This window comes from Nycticebus coucang, chromosome 3 (assembly GCF_027406575.1).
Source record: "Nycticebus coucang isolate mNycCou1 chromosome 3, mNycCou1.pri, whole genome shotgun sequence".
Classification (NCBI taxonomy): Eukaryota; Metazoa; Chordata; class Mammalia; order Primates; family Lorisidae; genus Nycticebus; species Nycticebus coucang.
Genome location: NC_069782.1, coordinates 136,071,493 through 136,091,728, shown reverse-complemented (window position 1 = coordinate 136,091,728; position 20,236 = coordinate 136,071,493). Strand labels below are relative to the sequence as shown.

The 20,236-nt window shown below is 39.0% G+C and overlaps 1 protein-coding gene across 5 annotated transcripts in view; it reads left to right on the top strand.

Annotated features, from left to right (window-relative positions):
- Nucleotides 1–20,236, top strand: part of SORCS1 (sortilin related VPS10 domain containing receptor 1) — a 521,473-nt gene that overhangs the window by 275,867 nt on the left and 225,370 nt on the right. For all 5 annotated transcript variants that reach the window (XM_053584238.1, XM_053584237.1, XM_053584236.1 and 2 more), the window contains exon 3: nt 5,550–5,649. In XM_053584238.1, coding sequence (XP_053440213.1) covers nt 5,550–5,649 — 100 coding nt within the window. The remainder of the gene's footprint in view (nt 1–5,549; nt 5,650–20,236) is intronic.

The following is a 20,236-nucleotide window of genomic DNA, read 5'->3' as shown; positions in this document are numbered from 1 at the left end:
TCCGGTGGGGCAGGAAGACAAAACATCAGTAAAAATCCATCAGATGGGAATACTATTATGAAAAGAAAACCAAAGTGTCTAAGGAGGACAGAGTGTGCTGGGGCAGAAAGGGATGTTGCCATTTCATACAATGTCAGCTGTGTTGAGAAAGAAATGAAGGGGCCATCTGTTGGGGTGTCTGGGGGGAAAGTTTTCCAACTAAAGCTGGAGTTGCCAAGGGGTGGGGATGAGGCAGAGAAAGAAGAGAAATTAAGGGTCAGGCATATCACAATCATATTGCAGACCTGTTAGGTAAAAATTGGAATGCGAATTGTACGTGACAAGCCTTGAGTACTGAAAGATTCATTTGTTGTAGAAACGGGGACATGGACTCATTACTCAGCTAATAATGATTGCCTAACTGCAGTCCTGTTTGGGTTTAAAAACCTGCTTTTTCTGTTAGGCTGGGACATCGTGGTAAACTAATGAGGCATTATCAACTTAGTAACAGGATTATGCCAATCACTTTTTTTCATATTTTTATCCTCCCCAGAAGGCAGAATGGATCATATAGAAGATACATACCTTTCTTTCCTCTTAGATCATACTTGTCTCAAAAGTGATGCCCCCCGGCAGGCACTCTGTCATTTTAGTAGGTGTGAACAAAGGTCAGGCTTAATGCAGAACGTCCAACAGTTTGAGTTCACACTTCTTTTGTGAAGAAATGCTTGACTGGATTTTCTCATACATCTCCTTTTTCATCCGTGAATTGTTCCTTGAGGATTTTGATAGAAGCACTGAAAGATGGGGGTAAGAATGCAAGCTCTGCGCTCCGTGCCCATAGCTCAGCTGTTAGGGCACCAGCCACATACACTGAGGCTGGCAGGTTCGAACCCAGCCCAGGCCTGCCAAACAACAATGACAACTACAACAAAAAAAATAGCTGGGCATTGTGGCAGGAACCTGTAGTCCCAGCTTCTTGGGAGACTGAAGCAAGAGAATCACTTAAGCCCAAGAGTTTGAGGTTGCTGTGAGCTGTGACGCAATGGCACTCTATCGAGGGTGACATAGTGAGACGCTGTCCCAGAAAACAAACAAACAGAAAGGAATGCCAGCTCTGGTGTGATAGCCTGTGTGGACCCTGCACCTTTGAAGTTCTTTGGCCTAAAGTAGGTTGGTTACACTTGGAGTCTTTGTTATTTGTAATATTTGGTTAATATCAGCGTCCCTCTCATAGGCTTCTACTTGTGAAAAGCTTAGATCACATTGTGTGTATGCAGTGAACACTCATTTTTATTATGTTAACTGTTAGGTTCCTTAAACATAATAGTGAATTCAGCAGTGAAATTCAGACGCAATTATAGAAACAGACAGTAGCATCTTTAACTCTCATATTCCAGCTCTTACCATTAACTCTCTGATCCAATTCTGCATAAAACTATTAGCACATGTCCTCCAAAGTATGATGGTCTAAATTTGGCTGCATTTAAAATGTTAAAAACATTTAAAATAACTTTATGAGTATGTCCTCTTCTAAGTAACATAAAAGTAAAATTATTTTTAGTGATTGAGATTTTCCTCGAGAGTTCATGTTATGTATTTTAGTAAATGTTGGCCAAAGAAGACCAAAGATAATCAAGAAAAAAAAAGTTTGTTGCTGGAATCACTGCTGAAGTGGCTATCCACTTACCCTGTGCAGCTCAATTTACAATCGCCAAAATGTGGAAACAGCCTAAATGCCCACCAACCCAGGAATGGATTAACAAGCTGTGGTATATGTATACCATGGAATACTATTCAGCCATTAAAAAAAAATGGAGACTTTACATCCTTCGTATTAACCTGGATGGACGTGGAAGACATTATTCTTAGTAAAGCATCACAAGAATGGAGAAGCATGAATCCTATGTACTCAATTTTGATATGAGGACAATTAATGACAATTACGGTTATGGGGGGAAAACAGAAAGAGGGAAGGAGGGAGGTGGGTGGGGCCTTGGTGTGTGTCATACTTTATGGGGGTAAGACATGATTGCAAGAGGGACTTTACCTAACAATTGCAATCAGTGTAACCTGGCTTATTGTACCCTCAATGAATCCCCAACAATAAAAAAAAAAAAAAAAAAGTTGGAACATGAAAAACAAAATCTATCATGTACATTTGCTTATTATGAGCCAATAATTGTGCTCTGTGTTTTTATGGATTAATTTAGTTTACAGATGATTCTGTGCTTATTTAAGTAACTCATTAGATGGCATAAGATTATAGAAGAAATCTGGTCACTCGTTATAGTTCTGCAACATGTTGTGGAAACTAATCATATCCTGTATTGATCTGTTCTTCAAGTGTAACAGGAGATTTTGCCATTTCAAAAAAAACCATAAGCTCTTGGAAGTCCAGTGAGATGTTTGGGGTGTGGTTTCTCACCTCTCAGAGCAACTCATCTGAGCTCTATGTAGATAAGAAATATGTAAATAAAGACATGCTTTTAAATGTTCTAACAGTCACTAAGATATATTTGTAAAAATGGTAGAGTAAGGATTAAAGATCAAAAGCAAAAAGAGGTGAGCCTTGATTTAATAGCTGGCATATTTATTTTCCTGGAATGCTTCTCTTTTTAATCATGCAGCTTCTGACACAGCATAGGTGTTGACAGACGCTATGTTTTTCATCTACAGATAAGTCAACCTGTAAACAAAGCTCGAGAATAAAAATAATTGCTTTGAAATCTTCATAAAAATGTTACAAGAACTCAAGGCTACATATATTGCATCCTAATTATCTTAATAGGTGATACATATTTTAAGATTCTTTCCTTTTTGTTTGTTATTCGTTTTGCTTTTTCATTATAATGGCAGTCACTCTGTGGCTAGCACAGCCTGCCATTTATGTTTGCAAATTTCACTTATTTCAAATATTTTTGTTGTTTCCCCTTTCTTTTTTTTTTATATTTATTTATTTTTATTAAACCATAGCTGTGTACATTAGTATGATTGTGGGGCACCATACACTTGGTTCATAGATCGTTTGACACATTTTCATCACATTAGTTAACATAGCTTTTGTAGCATTTTCTTACAAGGGTATATGTGAATCCTAGTAAATGTGGAATGTAAAGGTGTTCCCCCTTTCTTAAGCTAAGTCCCAAATCTTTCCTTTGTATTTTTTGTACTTGATACTGTGTTCTTCACGTGTTTTGCACAGAGTGCCCATCTCTCAAGAATAGATCCTATATTCAGATATGTTTGGAAAATGCCACATGAAGTATGCACTTAAGGGGTTTGGTGTATATTAGAATAATGTAATTTCTAAAGTGTTATGAAGTAAAAGAACATTACATTTTCCCTAATCAGCATTCTCCAATATTTTTTGATCTTGGAAAATATGCCTCTTTCCCTTATCTAGGTATGAGACTTAAAATATTTAACCAGTACCTTGGTTTGCTGGCCAGGCCACTCCCATGTCCCTAGAAGGATATAGCTCCCACGATTGACCTTGCAAGTATAATGGGAACATCTTTTAGCTGTAAATTTGGGTTTGCAGATGGGCAGTACTGTGCCTTCCTGGGTGCAGGGTCATTTCAGGGTCATTTCAAGGTCACCGTCTGCCCCACTGGGGTGCAGGCTGATTGGCATAGCCACTTACAGATGAGTCAGCACAGGCACTGGAGTGAACTTCTCAAGGATCTCTGTTGTGCCAAGCCTCAATCTTTTGGCGGCTGGACTGTAAGGAATAGTAGAAAATTAGGAAGACCCCCATGCTGAGAGCGCTGAGGCTAGGAGTTCTTAGAGAACTTGGTGCAGTAATGATTTACTGACAGGTTTGCAAGTATTCTACATTTTCTCTGTTAAACTTCTATGCCAAGGTATGCCAGCTGGTTGCTAGTTCTATGCAGGTTATCTATCAACACGCTGTCTAATTCTAGTTCTGTGAGACACACCCCTGAACATGCATCATTTTTTATTGTTAAATCATAGCTGTGTACATTAGTGCAATCAAGGGGTACAATGTGCTGGTTTCATATACAATCTGAAATATTCTCATCAAACTGTTCAACGTAGCCTTCATGGCATTTTCTTAGTTATTGTATGTAGACATTTGTATTCTGCCTTTAGTAAGTTTCACCTGTACCCATTGCATCTTTTTAAAAATCTTTCTAGCAATTGCTTATTACAAAGCCATAATGTTCAAACATGTCATTCTGTTGGAGGAGATAGTTAACAAATTATGGATTAGCTTTTGAGCTTTGTAGTATCAAGAAGCAAAACAATGACAAATGCGTTGAGGGATTTAGATTGGTGGGAAAGTGATAGAATAATAAGAAAAAAAATGTCCAATAACAAAGCATAAGCTTGCTGAGAAAAAAAAAATTGCTAATAAAAATCTGAGTCAGTCACTCCACTTACTAATTATAACATTATTTTTGAGCAGGTCACTGATGTTCTCTCAACTGCTTTCTTCAGATACAGATAATAATCCCCACTACACATGGTTGTCATGGATGATCTAATACGATTAAACATTCTGAAAGACAGAGTGGACCTCATAGAGAAGGTGGTTAAAACATATTCAGTTTAAATTAATAACTTATTGACCAATGGCTAGACAAAGATGAGAGAATGTATAAGACAGATGGAGGGGCTCACGTCTGTAATCCCAGCACTCTGGGAGGCCAAGGCAGGCGTATTGCATGAACTCAGGAATTCAGGACCATCCTGAGCAAGAGCAAGTCTCTGTCTCTAAAATAGCTGGGCATTGTAGCAGGGCCCTATAGTCACAGCTACTCGGGAGGCTGAGGCAAGAGAATCACTTGAGCCCAATACTTTGAGGTTGCAGTGAGCTATGACACCACAGCACTCAACCCCAGGGAGACTCACTGACACTGTCTCAAAAACAAACAAATAAACAAACAAAATACATAGATATAGATATATACAGATACAGATATTTTTATATATGACAGGTAGAGTCAGTGCCAAGAACCAATGTCATCCCAACTCAGGGTTACTTAACACTGGAAAAGGCCAGTGAGTAAGATTGTGAAATTTCACTTATTATTGAGACATTTTCTTGCTGTGAAATAATAGAACAAACTGAATGACCTTTCAAAGGAATGGCCCACCATATATTGTCTGACTCATGAGAAACACACACACGTGCACATATACACACACAACTTGTAGATAAATCAGGAGAACCAGCTTTCTCCTCTGTCAAAGAGAAAGCAAAAGTTTTGAAATGTCATATCTTACTAAAAACTAATTGTTTGGTCAATTCAAGGGACACCCTCATCTCTTAATCTTTTTAAATGAACCACATCTTTTATGCACTGTGCGTACATTAAAGAGCAGCAGAAAGATTGAATTTTAATTTTTACCAATTCAATTTAAATGCAAATGTTAACCACTCACATGATGCTACAGTGTACATAATTAAGCATCATTATATACTGCATGAATCATTTAGAAACCTCCTGAGAGCCATTCTATTATGTAAAACATGCGTTACACTGACAGGCAGCCAAATGACGTATACTTCTGTCCTCATTAATGCTCCTTTTGAATTATAGGTCAACCGATTATGGAACAACCTATGAGAAGCTGAATGACAAAGTTGGTTTGAAAACCATTTTAAGCTATCTCTATGTGTGTCCTACCAACAAGCGCAAGGTAAGAAATGGATATTCAGCATTGGATAATCAGCATGTTACTGATTCACGATGTGACTTTTTTCTATCTTGGTTGGCCAACCTTTTCAGCTACCTAAAAATCCATTATAGTTAAGCTGGGATAAAAATGTAAAGATGAGTTGATGGATGTTAAGGTTGTAAAATGTCTGACATATCATAATTTTCAGATCAGCAGCTGTGCAGACAGGAGGGTGAGGAGTAGGGAGATGATTACCATTTCCAAAAGGCAGCTACGGGGAATGAGTCTTGTGGTGTGGGTGCTGCTGACTCTCTTGTAAGAATTCTGACCAGTCAGTCACAAGAATCAGAATGAGCCTTGACAAGACAGCAGAAAAGATGGTTTAGCATCTGATGTCCCAGTTTTCCCCTGTCATCTACTAAATAGGTTCACCAGAATTTAAGTGAATGCATCATCCTTGAGTGGATAGGAAGTTTCATTTTTACAGTGTGTGCAACCTGTACAGAAATGCCAAGTTTGAGGCAGTGCATCTGGCGCAAGAGAATAGCTTGGAAAGAGTGGGGAGGTTGGTCCTCTCAGAGCAGAGGTCTTAGCTGCAGTAGGCCTTAGTGCAACCACATACAGCACTGTAAACAGACGAGAAAACAGGTTCCACAGAAGGAAATGGTTTGTCTCCATTGCAGTTATACACACATTTGGGACTAGAATTCAGGTTTCTTAGTTAACAGTCACACTTTTTTTACTGCACCCTACTGCTTCCATTAACTTCCTTATTTACTCTTCAAGAATGTTATATTTTTAGGAAGAAAATGTTTGCTTTTAAGAGAAAAAGACATATACATCTCAGAAGGAGGGTGATGCTACATGTGTACTTTCATTTTTACAAACTTGCCTTATCGGATTATGAATTCTGTCATTTCATTTCTAAACATTGCTTGGGTCCCATGAACGAATAGCATCTACCAAGAAATAAAAAAGTGTTGTCCATCAATTTATCCTGCACCATAGTCCATTATGATGGTAGCATGACATGACATCTAGGTTCTCATCTCAGATTTTTTATTAGTTACTGTTAGTGACCTTGGGTAGGTTCTGCATTTTGTTAGCCAGAATTTGAAAAGCGATGAGAAAATCAATCAATCAGTCTCAATTCTGGTTGCACATTGAAGGAACTAGGTGGTCTCCAAATGTGCAAGCTCTAGCCCCAACCCTGTTGCTCTGGATTGGGGCTTAGGTAACTATCTTTTCTATTTTAACGAAGAAGTTAAATATTTTATTATTTTGCTGCAATGATGTTGCTCACTGTATAAAAATAGTATCAGCAAATGCAGTATATTGCAAAATTAAGTTATTACCATTCTTCAACTCTGTACAACCAAGAAAAACTTCTCCAATTCCAGTTAGTCCCAATGGAAGAATCATTAAGTATTTCAACCAAAATCCTGATGTGGATGTAAGCAAGTTACAGTACTACATAAGGCTTGAGATAACAAAGATGTCCTTGAATTACATAATTTTTATAACTAGTTCTTATCACCGATAATTTCATGAATTCTGAATATTAGAGCTTTGTCTAAAAATCATAGGGTATTGTGAAAATTATGTGCATTTTGTTCATCTGCAGTCATTAACAGTGTTGGAAGTTCGTTATTTTAAGTTGTCATCTACCAGTAATGTAGAGCAGACTGGATTTAGTTATTTTACACTGGTTTGTCTGAGAGTTCCATTTTCACCCCTCAGTAGGGTTTGTGTATTTCTCATATGCTTCTCCACTCGCTAGTTCATCTAGTTCTGAAGGGTTACTCTGTGTTAGCTTGATCAGGAGACCATCTTCATAAAAAGAGTTGTTAACAAGTCCTCAGTTTTCTGCAGAAGCTTCATTAATTTTAGTTAACTTCTCCAGTTAAGGAGAAGAGAGTTTACTAGCAGCTTTCACACTTTTCAAATCACCAAACTCATCTTATTTGTTTAATTTTGTCCCGACAGTAAACAACACCTCCCAAATCTTCCTGTGCTAAAGTGATTCCCACTTTTCCTTTTTTCTATTAAGTCATATATACATAGATCATGAGAATTATTCCTTTGTGGGATTCAATGTGTTGATTATTTGTACAAATTGGAGTGCTTACATCCTACTAGTGAACATGTGTCAATTGATTTCTTAATATTGAACCTCAAAATTTCATCAGTAGTTCTGACTGACCAGAAGTTACTTGGCTGTTGAGTATTTGGAATGTGGCTACTGTTCATTGAGTAACTGGATTTTAAATTTCATTTAATTTTAATTTATGTAGTCACATGTAGCTGACAGCCACAGTATGATAATTGCACAGCCCAACAGTGTCAAAGTCACAAATTTAGAACTATACTCTGGACATTCCTGCCTTCCCCTTACTGGCTGGTTACTTCATCAATATAATTACATCTAAACAATTTTAATCTTTTGTGAACAGTCCCAAATCGAGGAACTGAACTTGCATCCTTTATTTTTATAACAAGATTTGGTTGTTTGTTGGCTTTGAATCAATTTTTGTAATCCTCATTGATTTTTCCTCTAGTTCACATTTTTTACTAAATTTAATTTAACAATTAACAAACTGTGTGCTAGGAAATGTACTATATGTCATGGGATATAAAGAGAGAGAAGAGAGATAAGCCAGCATCATGCCCTCAACCGTCCTCTATTCTAGTATAAATGCATCATGGCACTTTGTAATGGAAACATCCAGGGAATCTAAGTCTCTGCTTTGCGTCTGCTTCCACCTAGCAGGTGACTTGGAATGAGTCATTTACGTTTTCTCTATTTGTAGAGTGATATGGGCAAAAATAAACAAATTTCTGGGCAGAAGAGACCTATAATTGTCCTAATCCACTGATAGTCTGCTTTATTGATGCTGTTAGGAGGAACATGATAGAAAACCTAAGATGTCAAACACTGACTGTGAGTGTAGGATTTTCTGTAGTAGCAGAATGTTTGGTGAGGATTGAGAGACTCCATGGATATTCGCAGGGTGTGGACTTAGAGTGAGATTCTCAGGTCCAGGTGCAGCTCCTAAGACTGGAAGGGAAGCTGAGAGGTAATACAGTTATGAGCCCTGCCATCAAATCTGCCCAGTTCAACACACCAATATTAATCATGCTGCATAATTAATCTGTAGTTATCTGAGGGACTTTTACAAAGGCATCTGGCCACAGGCATTTAGCTTATCTGAAGACTTGGCACACCATAGTTCCAGAAAAAAGAGAAGGTGGCCTCTGTGACTATGAGGGAAAAGCTTTCTCTGGGCCCATTGCCTTCCATAAGCAGAGGTGGCCCTGAATTGTTTAAATTGCCATGTTTGTGAGGGAACCTAAAAGAGGGATTTTTCTCCCCCATAGATAAATGAGGCCTTTGGGTCTCTTTCTGAGATGCTGAGAGATTTAAGAAATATTGGAGGACAATGAAGGTCTTTACAATGGCACCGAAATCAGCAGAGTTGGCACTGTAGTCTGTTGGTGCACAGCTTTTCTCCTTATGGGCTGAATTTATCACCATGTAATCATACTCCTCCCAAGGGTACATATTTGAACCAAGGAAATACCACTTGCATATTTTAAAGTATGAATATATTTTCCCTACTCAACGAGAGTTTATGTAGAAAAAAAAAAAAGGAGAAGAAGAAGTAGAAAGAAATATCAGTCTCTATTAATTATGCAGAGCAACTCCAGTTTGCTCCAATTCTCTTAGGACTGCTGCTATCCTCCAGTGAAAAAGGCAGGCTCCTTTAAAAGGTTGTATTAATTCTTTCAGGTCTCTGGGGTGCTATCCAGCAAGTTAAAATCTTTTGTACCAGACACTTCTCTCTGCTTTCCACACCAGTGGGAGCCACTGGAATAAAACTGACGACATCAGGGTAACCGTCTCAATTCCCAGAAACCTGTTTTGCCTTCACATTCTTCCTTGCATTTTTATCCATTTGCGAGGCCCAGCGCAGTTCTTCAGTCATCATGCCTCACGCAGTGGGCACCATGCCCTGCCTTTGCAGGCTGCTTGTGAGGGACATTACTGAGATCAGAGTCCAGAATAAGGCAGGCTCTTATTTACAGTTTAAATTGATGATTGTCCATTGGCTCTTTCTCTGAAAGCCTGCTTTAAATTATAGCAGATTTCCTTGGGTAGGTCTCTTATAGTAAAAACTGTAATCTTATCATATGTCAGTCTAAGAAATCATCACTAACTAAAAGCCTTAGAAAGCCTATTCTTAGGTGTAATCCTAGCTCATTCATCATCTCTCTCTGAAGGAACCCTAAACTCAGTCTCTGATTTGTAAGGTTGGCCCTTTAAAAGAACAAGGCTGAGTGGGTCCTCTTGCCACAGAAGAGACAGGCTAGCTATCTGTCACTGCCTCTCAGTTCAGGATAAATCCCCAGGCTTGTTTGTGTATCAGAGCTTTACTGGCCACATGCATACAGTGTGCTACAAGAAATTAGTATTTAACCTGTGCCTGAAAGGAGCAGCTGGGATGCACAGGGTGATGGAAGAACTAAAATAAATACAGCAAAAGGGGGGAAAAAATGTTGAAATCTCCCGCAGCCTCACTCTTAAATTCTGAGTTTATTGTTATTTTGCCTAAAAAGAATACTTCCATGTACTCTGTGTGTTAATCATCAGTGATACCTTCCGATCACCTCCCATTAACTAACCCTCCAGTTCTCCCTCCATGAAACATTGTATAACATCTTCAAGGATTAAAGAATACAAAATCCCAAGTGGAATTCACTGGGGAAGAAAATAAAAATATAGTTTTTTTTTTCATTACATTTAGAACAGCACATTATTTTAGTTGTTCTATTCTTACACTTTTTGCACACTCTGTTTTCAATGAAGAAGAAATCTAGCCAGTATTTATTCTTGTTGTTTCCTGTGCCCCTTCATACCTCCGTTCCTTCTCATTTCTGTTATCACCGTTTCATTTACATCATTCATTCCTGCTGAGAGAATCTTCCAAGACTCTCATCCTATAAATAGGACCCTAGCTGCTCAGAATACATTGATCATTCCTGGGGGACTCGTGGTGAACGCCAGCATTAAGCACTGTTTGCATTTTCTACAGATGTTCAGGTTTTAATTACCAAACTGTATGTGACACTTTCTAAATAAGGATTTGATTGTGAACTCCTTATCTCTTTATATTCGGGTACCCTTAATCCCTCTTGTCACTTAGTTGGGTGGTCTGTATACCATATACTTGACTTTTGGGGACAGGAAAGAGGTAAGGGCGATAGGGTCTGCCAGCTTCTCTCAGGAAGAATTGTGTCAACAGCAAACCCAAACTTAGAAGATGTCAGGGACATTCAGAGTCTACTTTTTTGTTTGACAGATAGGGAGACTGAGTCCCAGAGAGTTTAGTGACTTGCTCGAGGTTACATGGAACTAGTGAATGACGAACTAAGATCAGGATGCCAATGTTACCTCCCTCTCTCTCTCTCTTTTTTTTTTTTTTTTTTGAGACAGTCTCAAGCTATAGCCCTGGGTAGAGTGCCATGGCCTTATAGCTCACAGCAACCTCCAACTCTTGGGCTTAAGAGATTCTCTTGCCTGAGCCTCCCAAGTGGCTGGGACTACAGGCGCCTGCCACAACACCTGGCTATTTTTTTTATTGTATTTGTCATTATTGTTTAGTTGGCCGGGCCCAGTTCAAACCTGCCAGCCTTAGTGTATGTGGCCGTTGGCTTAACCACTGAGCTACAGGTATCACCCAAGGCAACTTAACTCTCTTATAAAATTGAATTGATTGCCCTGATCAGATTGTCTTACTCCCTGGTATCTCCAAGGCATTTGTTTTCTTTCTTCTTCTTCTTTTTTTCCCTAGCACTTTCCTTTCACTTTTAATTGTAGTTGTTTTTGACCATGTCTAATCCCTCCTTTGGAATACAAGGTCCCAGAGGGGTAAAGTGCTATGATCAGCTTCATAGTCTTTAAAATCCACACGCCAAGCATAGGGTTTTAGTGTGCAGTAAGTATCCAACACAGGGCCGAGTCCTGGAACTTAGCTTGGGTTTTGGACTTGCTGGCAAGAACATGAAAAGGAAAGTGCCATGTAAAATCAGCTGTGACTCACTTATGTTTTTTCTAATTATAAAATTAATTATTTCAAGTGAATAAACAAGAACAGCAAAGAATCCCTGTAGGTTTTAGTCATTTCTAAGTCATAATGTATAATTTTATCTTTTCTAACCGAGAAGAACATGATTAATATTTAAAATGCCAGGACTTGGCATAGCACTCACTTGACATTATGTGGTGAGGCCAACGGGAGCTGGTATATTGTATAATACATCAAAGGGGGGTGCACAGCATTTCCCTTGGCAGACAGGCAACACTTGCTCATTCCACCCCAGCTCTTTTATCTGTCCTTTTGTACATAAGATCATCCGTTTGCCTCTAATCTTTTAAAAAGGATGTATGTTCCATTCCTAAAGAAGTGCTAGGCATGAACTCGGAGACATAGTGGAAGTGGCATGCTCCCAACTTTAATAAAAGTGACCTTTTTAGTGAATAAATGCTTAGTTCCCTGCTCTTAACCTGGGGGACAATGACTAAAAGGAAAGATCTTCTCCTTTGATCCTTTTTTGGGTAGAACGGAGTGTTATGCTGTTGTAATCCATCAAGCATTATTCAGTTTCCTTCTTGAGCATTAAGAAAATAAAATCCCAAAGCATGCCACATCTATATGCTTTCTCTGAGTTGTTTTTTAACAGTTATCTCCAGGATTTTAAAAAAGTCATGGAGTAAATAGTGTAGAATGCTGTCTTTGAAAAAGGAGCAGAGTGCCAGGAGCTGTGCCCTCTAGACAACATCGTCGCCACCCCAGGAGGCCTTGGGGAACCTCCTGGGACTCCTGGGCTCTATGAAACAAGATTGGAAAAATAAAGCACTGATCTCAGACACTCTCCTCTCTGTACACTGAACAGCCATTCACCCTATGCTATTTTGCATAATCAAAGCACTTATGATGATATTCATAAATAAAGGAATGCTAACAAAACTATACTCTTCGATTTTAACACAATATGTTACATTATATAGTAAATGTCTAGTTGATTTTTAGTGGACGATGTCTGTATCTCTTTGAAACTGATGCTAAAATGTTTTTTAAATTAATAATAAAGAAAAGCAGATTCAGATAGTAAATTGTCATCAGTAAATGGATTCCAAGGCCTTTGTCCTTCCCTCTCTCTCTCTCTCAGTCCCTCATGTCTCCTGATTTCTCTGGGTCCTTGGAACTGATCAGGTTGACTTGGAGTTTACTGTTTTACTTTGTGCAGCACGAAGTAGTACTAAGTACTTTTTTGTTCAAAAGAACATGTTCCTGCATAATTAACAACATATTCTGTTATTCCTCATTTGTAAGGTGTTAAGTCTGTCATGTAAAATAAAGATCTAATACCGTAAACAGTAATCATGAATTAGTGATTTGAAAACTAAGTTATATCTGTATGTAGATCAAGTTTATAGGTTTTTGGCACTATAATTCAGAATTTTATTAGTGACATTTATGTTTTTAAAAAAAGAGATACGGTAGTTAGCTAACTAGATAAATAGACTAGAAAGATGTTACCGAGGCCCACATATTAGTCTTTTCTAATTTTTGATAATGATTTCTCTATCAAAAAAACTGAACTCTATCTTTTGGTTTTATTCCTTTTTAACAAATGAAGTTAATCAAGGTAGCGATAACCTAAATTAGTTTCCAAGTGTTTGAAGTAAGTTGACCTGGAGACTGCATGGTTTTTATATCACTGACAGGTTATTAGAATGTAGACTGCCTTTGCAGCCAGGTGACCAGAAACTGTCAAATATGAAAGGAAAACTTTCAGAGGCTGCACATTTTGCAAATACACACAATAGGCTATCTGCTTAGTCTTCTTTGAGGAGGGATTTTTTTTTTTAAATTTACTCCCACCTACTTCTTTATTTTTGCCTCATCATCTGTCCTTATTAGAGCTCATGTTTTCTGATGTCTGTCTGGTCTAATGTTAAGCATTCATCCATTACCCTTTTATGAAGGTCAAATGCATTATTTCTGGTTGGTTCCAAGTTACGCTCTGCTGTGGAAAATGGTCAGAGGTCTTTTCAACATTCTGATCTGTTTGCTTCCAGCAGGCTCCCTGTGGTCTCTCAGGGGGTTCCATCATCCAGTGTCTGACATACTGTATCTAGAACATTTGTTTCTAGTGAATAGCCCGTGCTGCTCTCATGATGGATGGAGATGTAAGTCAGGCGCCATAGGAAATTTGCCATATTTACTGGACTGGAGACGTTTCACTTCAATGTAGCAGAACTGCCCCCAAGCTTTCTGTTGCTGCTGTTAGGAAAATAAAGTCAATGTGAATGAATCTTTAACAAAACCACTATTTCTCACCTGCTGAAATTAAAGGAGCACTACCAGCCTTACAAGCTAAATGGTTTTCATTCGAATGTTCCTTTTTGTTGCCCTGAACTTTCATTTTACTAAGTCTCTTGTTTTTAGTTTTATCTCCTCTGTTCCTTTAGTCACCCATTTTCTTATTTTATCAGGCCCCTGATCTCCAATATGTACCTCATCTCATGACATTTCAAATCAACTACTTAATTTAAGTTCTACAGAACAAACTTTAGACTCACAGGTAATACATAGGCATAAATTCTCATAGGTGAAAAGGCCTTCAAAAGGGATAGACAAGGCCACGCAGGGCAGGAAGAGAGAGAGAAATCTTTTCTTTGGCCACTTAGGCCTGTGTTTGTTTGGAAGTAGAATACCAAGTGTTTCTGTGATTGATAGCATCTGCTGCCAGGACATTTCCCAGAGTAGAGAAAAGGACAATGTGGCTGCATTCAGAAGACAAAGAGTGAGTGGAATGAAAGCATCTTGAATACGTAACCTTTCCCAGATAAGAGAGGAAGAGTCATGGGAAGAAGGGCACAGATGTGGAGCCAGCAGAAAAGATGGCAGAGATTACTGCAAACAATTTCAACAGTAATGAGGGAAAGCTAACACAAAAAGCACAATGGAGACCGAGGATAGAAGAAAAAGAAATAATAAAACCATGAATATGTGCAGCAGTACAAGTTTAAAAATCTCATGAGAACTCTGAGAGAGGAGAGAGCTAATTTACCAGGGACTTATTAAGACTTTCCGAGGGAGTACAATTTACCCTTATCTTTCTGTTCTTCCTGAGTGGTTTCAAAGGGGTGAAAGATGTTGATGGCTGTGGCCCAAATTGGTTTTGCCAGGAAGAAAAACACAATTATGACTCAAGCGTGGGAAGGAAACAGGCCTTGATCTGGGCTCCCCAAGTCCCCTGCGTCAGATTCAGACACCGATGTGGCTGCCTAAGCTTAGCGGACCTTTGTCCTTTCACTGCCGTCTCTCCCAGCTGCTCCCCCCACCTCTGTGCAGTTCTCACTTTTGTGTACACCTTGTATTTTCTTCACTTGTCAGGTGGACGGACATATTGAGGTCACTGTGGAACTACAGTTTGTCATTTGCAGGTGGTCATTGTGAGTTTTTGCACAGTGGAGTCATTAGTTGTGGTGTGATGGGTCATAGGTGTATTATGGACCCTGGAAGCCAATCTGCTTGTCTTTAAATTCTAGCTAAGCCACGTGCTAGTTGTATGCCTCAGATGAGGTTTTACTTGTTGGTTTGCGTGTTGTGACCCTCCCTGCAATATGATTCCCTTCCCTCTAAACTGAAATATAATGACGCACCATAGTATAGTTGTAGGAAGTAAGGAGTCAAAACAAGCAAAGAACAGAGCCTAAGATCCAGCACGCGTTCAACAAATGCAGGTCTCTTTGTTAGCATTATCATCTGTCTGAAATTATATGTCCATGCCTTAAGCTGTCATTTATCAACTCAACTAAAAGTTATGAAATGCCTATTTTGTTTCAGATCTTTTTTTAAGGACCAGTAAGTGGAAATATAAGATATTGTCTGGCTCTTCAGGATTGTGCAGTCTGGCAAAAGAGATGAACGTGTGAACAATCTATTACAGTACAGAACTTATGTATCGTGATAGTTATGCACACAGAACTCTCTTTGCAGACTCCAGGAAGATCTCACAGAGAAGTAAATATTTGCCAAAGGAGAGGAGAAAAGAAGATGAAAACTGCCTTTAAGTGTACGTACTGTGAGAAACCAGTGTTCACAAGCACAGTGTATAGCTTTGGGTGATTTTCAGATTTAAATGAATGCCTATTTTGATCCTTAAAAGATGTGAATTTCCATCGATATTTGACTATAACCACCACTAATTAAATTAAATCCCCTAAAGTTTTCATAACCCAGTTGAATTACAATTCTTGTATAATAATACAATTTATTTTATTTATTTATTTATTTTTTAAACACAAAGGATCTTCCTTGTTGCCTAACCTGGAGTTCATTAGTTTTAGGTATACTTAAGTTTCTTCCTATAATCAAATAGCTCACTGTAGCCTTTAAACTACTGGGCTTAAGTGATTATCCTACCTCAGCCTTCTGAGTAGCTGAGAATTACACAGGTGTGCTAGGTGTTCATTTGTTTTAAACTTTTTTCCTGCCTTGCTGATAAAATCAATAAATGGGCAGTGGTGACAGTATTAGTATTGAATTAATAGAACTAAAATTCACTTCATTATAGATTTGATATATTCCGCATTTATGCCAAGTAACTACTGGTCAGTCAGAACTACTGATAAAATTTTGAGGTTCGATATTAAGAAATCAATTGACACATTTTATTGAACACCTAACTTGTACCTGGTTCATTGCAAGCACAATGGTGAATTTAAAGCAAGCATAAACCTTGCACGGCCTTTCCATAATTCACAGTCCTAATGTAGGGATGCAATTAAATAACGTAAGGAGGTAGATTGTTTTCATTTGTGTCACACAGGTGACAGATCCTCTAAGGCAGGCATCCTCAAACTTTTTAAACAGGGGGCCAGTTCCCCTCAGACCATTGGAGGGCTAGACTATAGTTTAAAAAAAAAAACAACTATGAACAAATTCCTATGCACACTGCACATATCTTATTTTGAAGTAAAAAACCAAAACGGGAATAAATACAATCACACGGTCTCATGTGGCCCATGGGCCGCAGTTTGAGGACCCCTGCTCTAAGGGGTTGGAGAGTGCTGTAATCAGAAAAGTCAGGGAAGCTGCACTAAGTTGGCCAGTGAAGCAGAGTGATGTGACACAGGGCCATGACATATACAACAGAAAATTATAATTTAGTCGAACCAACATTTATTGACTGCTAGGCAGCAGAGATGCAAGCATGCATAACACAGAGTCCTGTTTGCAAAGAGCCCACAGGTTGGAGAGAGTCTATGTAGGTAGCAGTGAGCTTGGGGTTTGCATCGATGCAAATGCTATACCTTCCATTTCTTGAAATCTTAATAATTTCATGTTATATATTATATATTCTACTCTTTTTCACTCTAAAGCTTATAAAGTTTTCATTTGATGGATTGTTTATCCAAACTGCTGATGTAGAACATACAGGCCCAATAAACTTATTGGACCGTGGGGAGGTTGCCACAATAAGGAAAGAGGGTGATATTGGAAAAGGTGGGGAAATGAATGAATGTAGAAGAAAATGTGGCAATAAGAGAAGCATCCAAGCATTCCTCAGGAATCAAGTGGGGTCTTTTGTTCCAAGTACTTCATCCTTCTCTCCACCAGTTTCTAAAAAGAGCCCAAACTCCCTTTTTAGGAAAGGGAAGAGCTGCGCCTTGACATGTGATGATGCTTTCCCATCAACACCCACATTTCACTGGGACGGGTACAGCTTTTCTTAAGAGCCAAACCCACCCTACTTGACTCAAAGAGTAATAAAAGTGTTAGAATTCCAGAATTCCATGTTGTCCAGAAAAAAAGCCAAATCTGTTCTGGAGAAAGAGATGCTGAAACCCAGGAAGGCGCCTCTGCGATGTTAGAAGCCGTCTGCTTTCTTTTGAATGTGTTTGTGTGTGTCTACCACTTAGGCTTTACCAGGGCACTATTTAACCAACCGATTTACATGTTTCCTCCACTGCCTAATGCTGTCCCCGTTCCTTTGTCCCCAGTCCTTTGTGCTTCCATTTGGGAGCATATTACTGACATTTACAAACTCCCACGGAGGACTCAGTCAGTTCCTACCACAGATGCCCATTGTTCCAAGAGGGCTGACCTTCACCCCAAGGCACCAATTAAAATCTATTATTTCTTATGGCTGCAGTGCAGAGCTAGTTGGAATTCTGGCTCCACGCCCAGTGTAACTGGTGGGATGCATTCTTCTTAGTCTTCTTCTCATTATTATCATTCTTCCCCAAACAAGGAAAGAGGGACCTGCAAATGGAAATGTATGCTTCCTCTAAAGGAAGAAAGAGCAGACCACCAGAGCCACCAGTAGTTTTCAATTAAATGACCTTTTGTGTCAACCTAAATGAATACCTGAAATAAATAAAATAATTAGGAAAAAATCGGGAAATTGCCTGCAGGTTTATCTCTGATTCACTTATCAGCAGAGCTCACTAATTACTTCCTAATGATGATTTGTTGCTAATTGCAAGGCTATTCTGCCCCAGGCATAGTTGAGTCTACTCTATGGCAAACTGACAGAGAGTCCAAAGTTCCAGAGAGTGAGAAATCGGTCACTGAGCTCTCTACCTGTCAAATTACGTGAATAACCAGCACACTCACTGCTGGGTGAACGTTTAGGTATACGTAAGTTTCTTCCTGTAATCAAATTTGGGATCAAGACATTTAGAGCTGGAAGTAGTTTACCTGGGATTGTAGATGTCCCTTGTAGGAAGAATGGTGTTTTTGATGGACGCGTAGCCCTCAGATGTGCTGATTTAGGGAAGCAGTGTGATGTATTAAAATGCACGTCATCCCCTTTGCAGCTCTTCCCAGGCTTAACCTCTCTTTCTCCCTACCTTCTGTTGCGGTGGGCGCATGATGCTGCTGAGTTTTAAATGGAGTTTGAAGTTAAATTCCACCAACCAAGTTATTTTGGGAGAAACGGCCATAAACACAGTGGCCCAGAAACAAGGCTGACTCTGCTCAGATTTGGACACGAAGTTCCGATTTGCTAAAAAGTAAATGGGGCTTGAAATTTGCCTTTCCCTGTTTGGTTTAAAATTCTAGATCTAAGCAAGTTAAAGCTTGACAGAAAGCACTGTCCTCTTCTTGTAGAAATAGCCTCTTCCTCTTCTTCCCACGTTATCCCTGCACTGTTAGCACCAGCAGGCAGAGGGAGAAAGTGCACTTAATTTTTTGATCTGCAGAAAGAAATGAATTTTGCAGTTATATTTCTCTTTCTTTCCCCTCCTCTTTTTCATTTGAAAATTTCTAGGCTTGTGAAGGTTGTAGTTGTATAGTGGTTTAAAATTTCCTGAGAACCACATTTTGCTTGTCCCAAGTCACAAGCCTTCATGGTACAGACTGGGAATATAACATGGGGTGTAGAAAGCCATCTGGCTCCCCGGAGATCCAAGGCAGTATTCCAGTCCCTAGTAACCAATGGAAACTGGGTAAGCATTTGATGATGCCCAGGAGACTATCAAAGCCAAGCATTTGGCTCCATTTGTTATAAATATAAAATTTTCCTTTAGTATATTATGTTTCTCCCATCCATACCTAACTCGGGGGAATTACAGAGAAACTCTGAAACAAATAGCGTGTGGGAAAGAGCAGTGTTGCATCAGGTGTTACTTACGTACAACCGCTTAGTTTGCGGCTTCTTTCATTTCTTTTCTTCTTTCCTTCCCTTCCCCCCTCCCCCCTTTCTTACCCCACTTTCTTCCTTCCTCTTTCCAAAGGTCATTTCTATAAAAGAATAACAAGACTACCTTATGTATTTGCCACACAGTATATTTTCAAAATGATTACAGAAATGCCTATCTGTGTAGTGTATGCATAATCGTCTCATTCTTTTTTTTTATTAAATCATGGCTGTGTACATTGATATGATCATGGGGCATCATTCACTAGCTTTACAGACCGTTTACCAAGTTTCACATATACCCTTGTAAGATGCACCGCTGGTGTAATCCCACCAATCCCCTTCCCTCCACCCACCAAACGCCTTCCCCTCCCTTTCCCCCTTCCCCCATTCTTAGGTTGTAACTGGGTTATAGCTTTCATGTGAAAACCCTAAATTAGTTTCATAGTAGGGCTGAGTACATTGGGTACTTTTTCTTCCATTCTTGGGATACTTTACTAAGAAGAATATGTTCCAGCTCCATCCATGTAAACATGAAAGAGGTAAAGTCTCCATCTTTCTTTAAGGCTGCATAATATTCCATGGTGTACATATACCACAATTTATTAATCCATTCGTGGATCGATGGGCACCTGGGCTTCTTCCATGACTTAGCAATTATGAATTGGGCTGCAATAAACATTCTGGTACAAATATCTTTGTTATGATGTGATTTTTGGTCTTCTGGATATATGCCCAGTAGAGGGATTACAGGATTGAATGGCAGATCTATTTTTAGATCTCTAAGTGTTCTCCATATCTCTTTCCAAAAGGAATGTATTAATTTGCATTCCCACCAGCAGTGCAAAAGTGTTCCCTTTTCTCCACATCCGCACCAACATCTCTGGTCTTG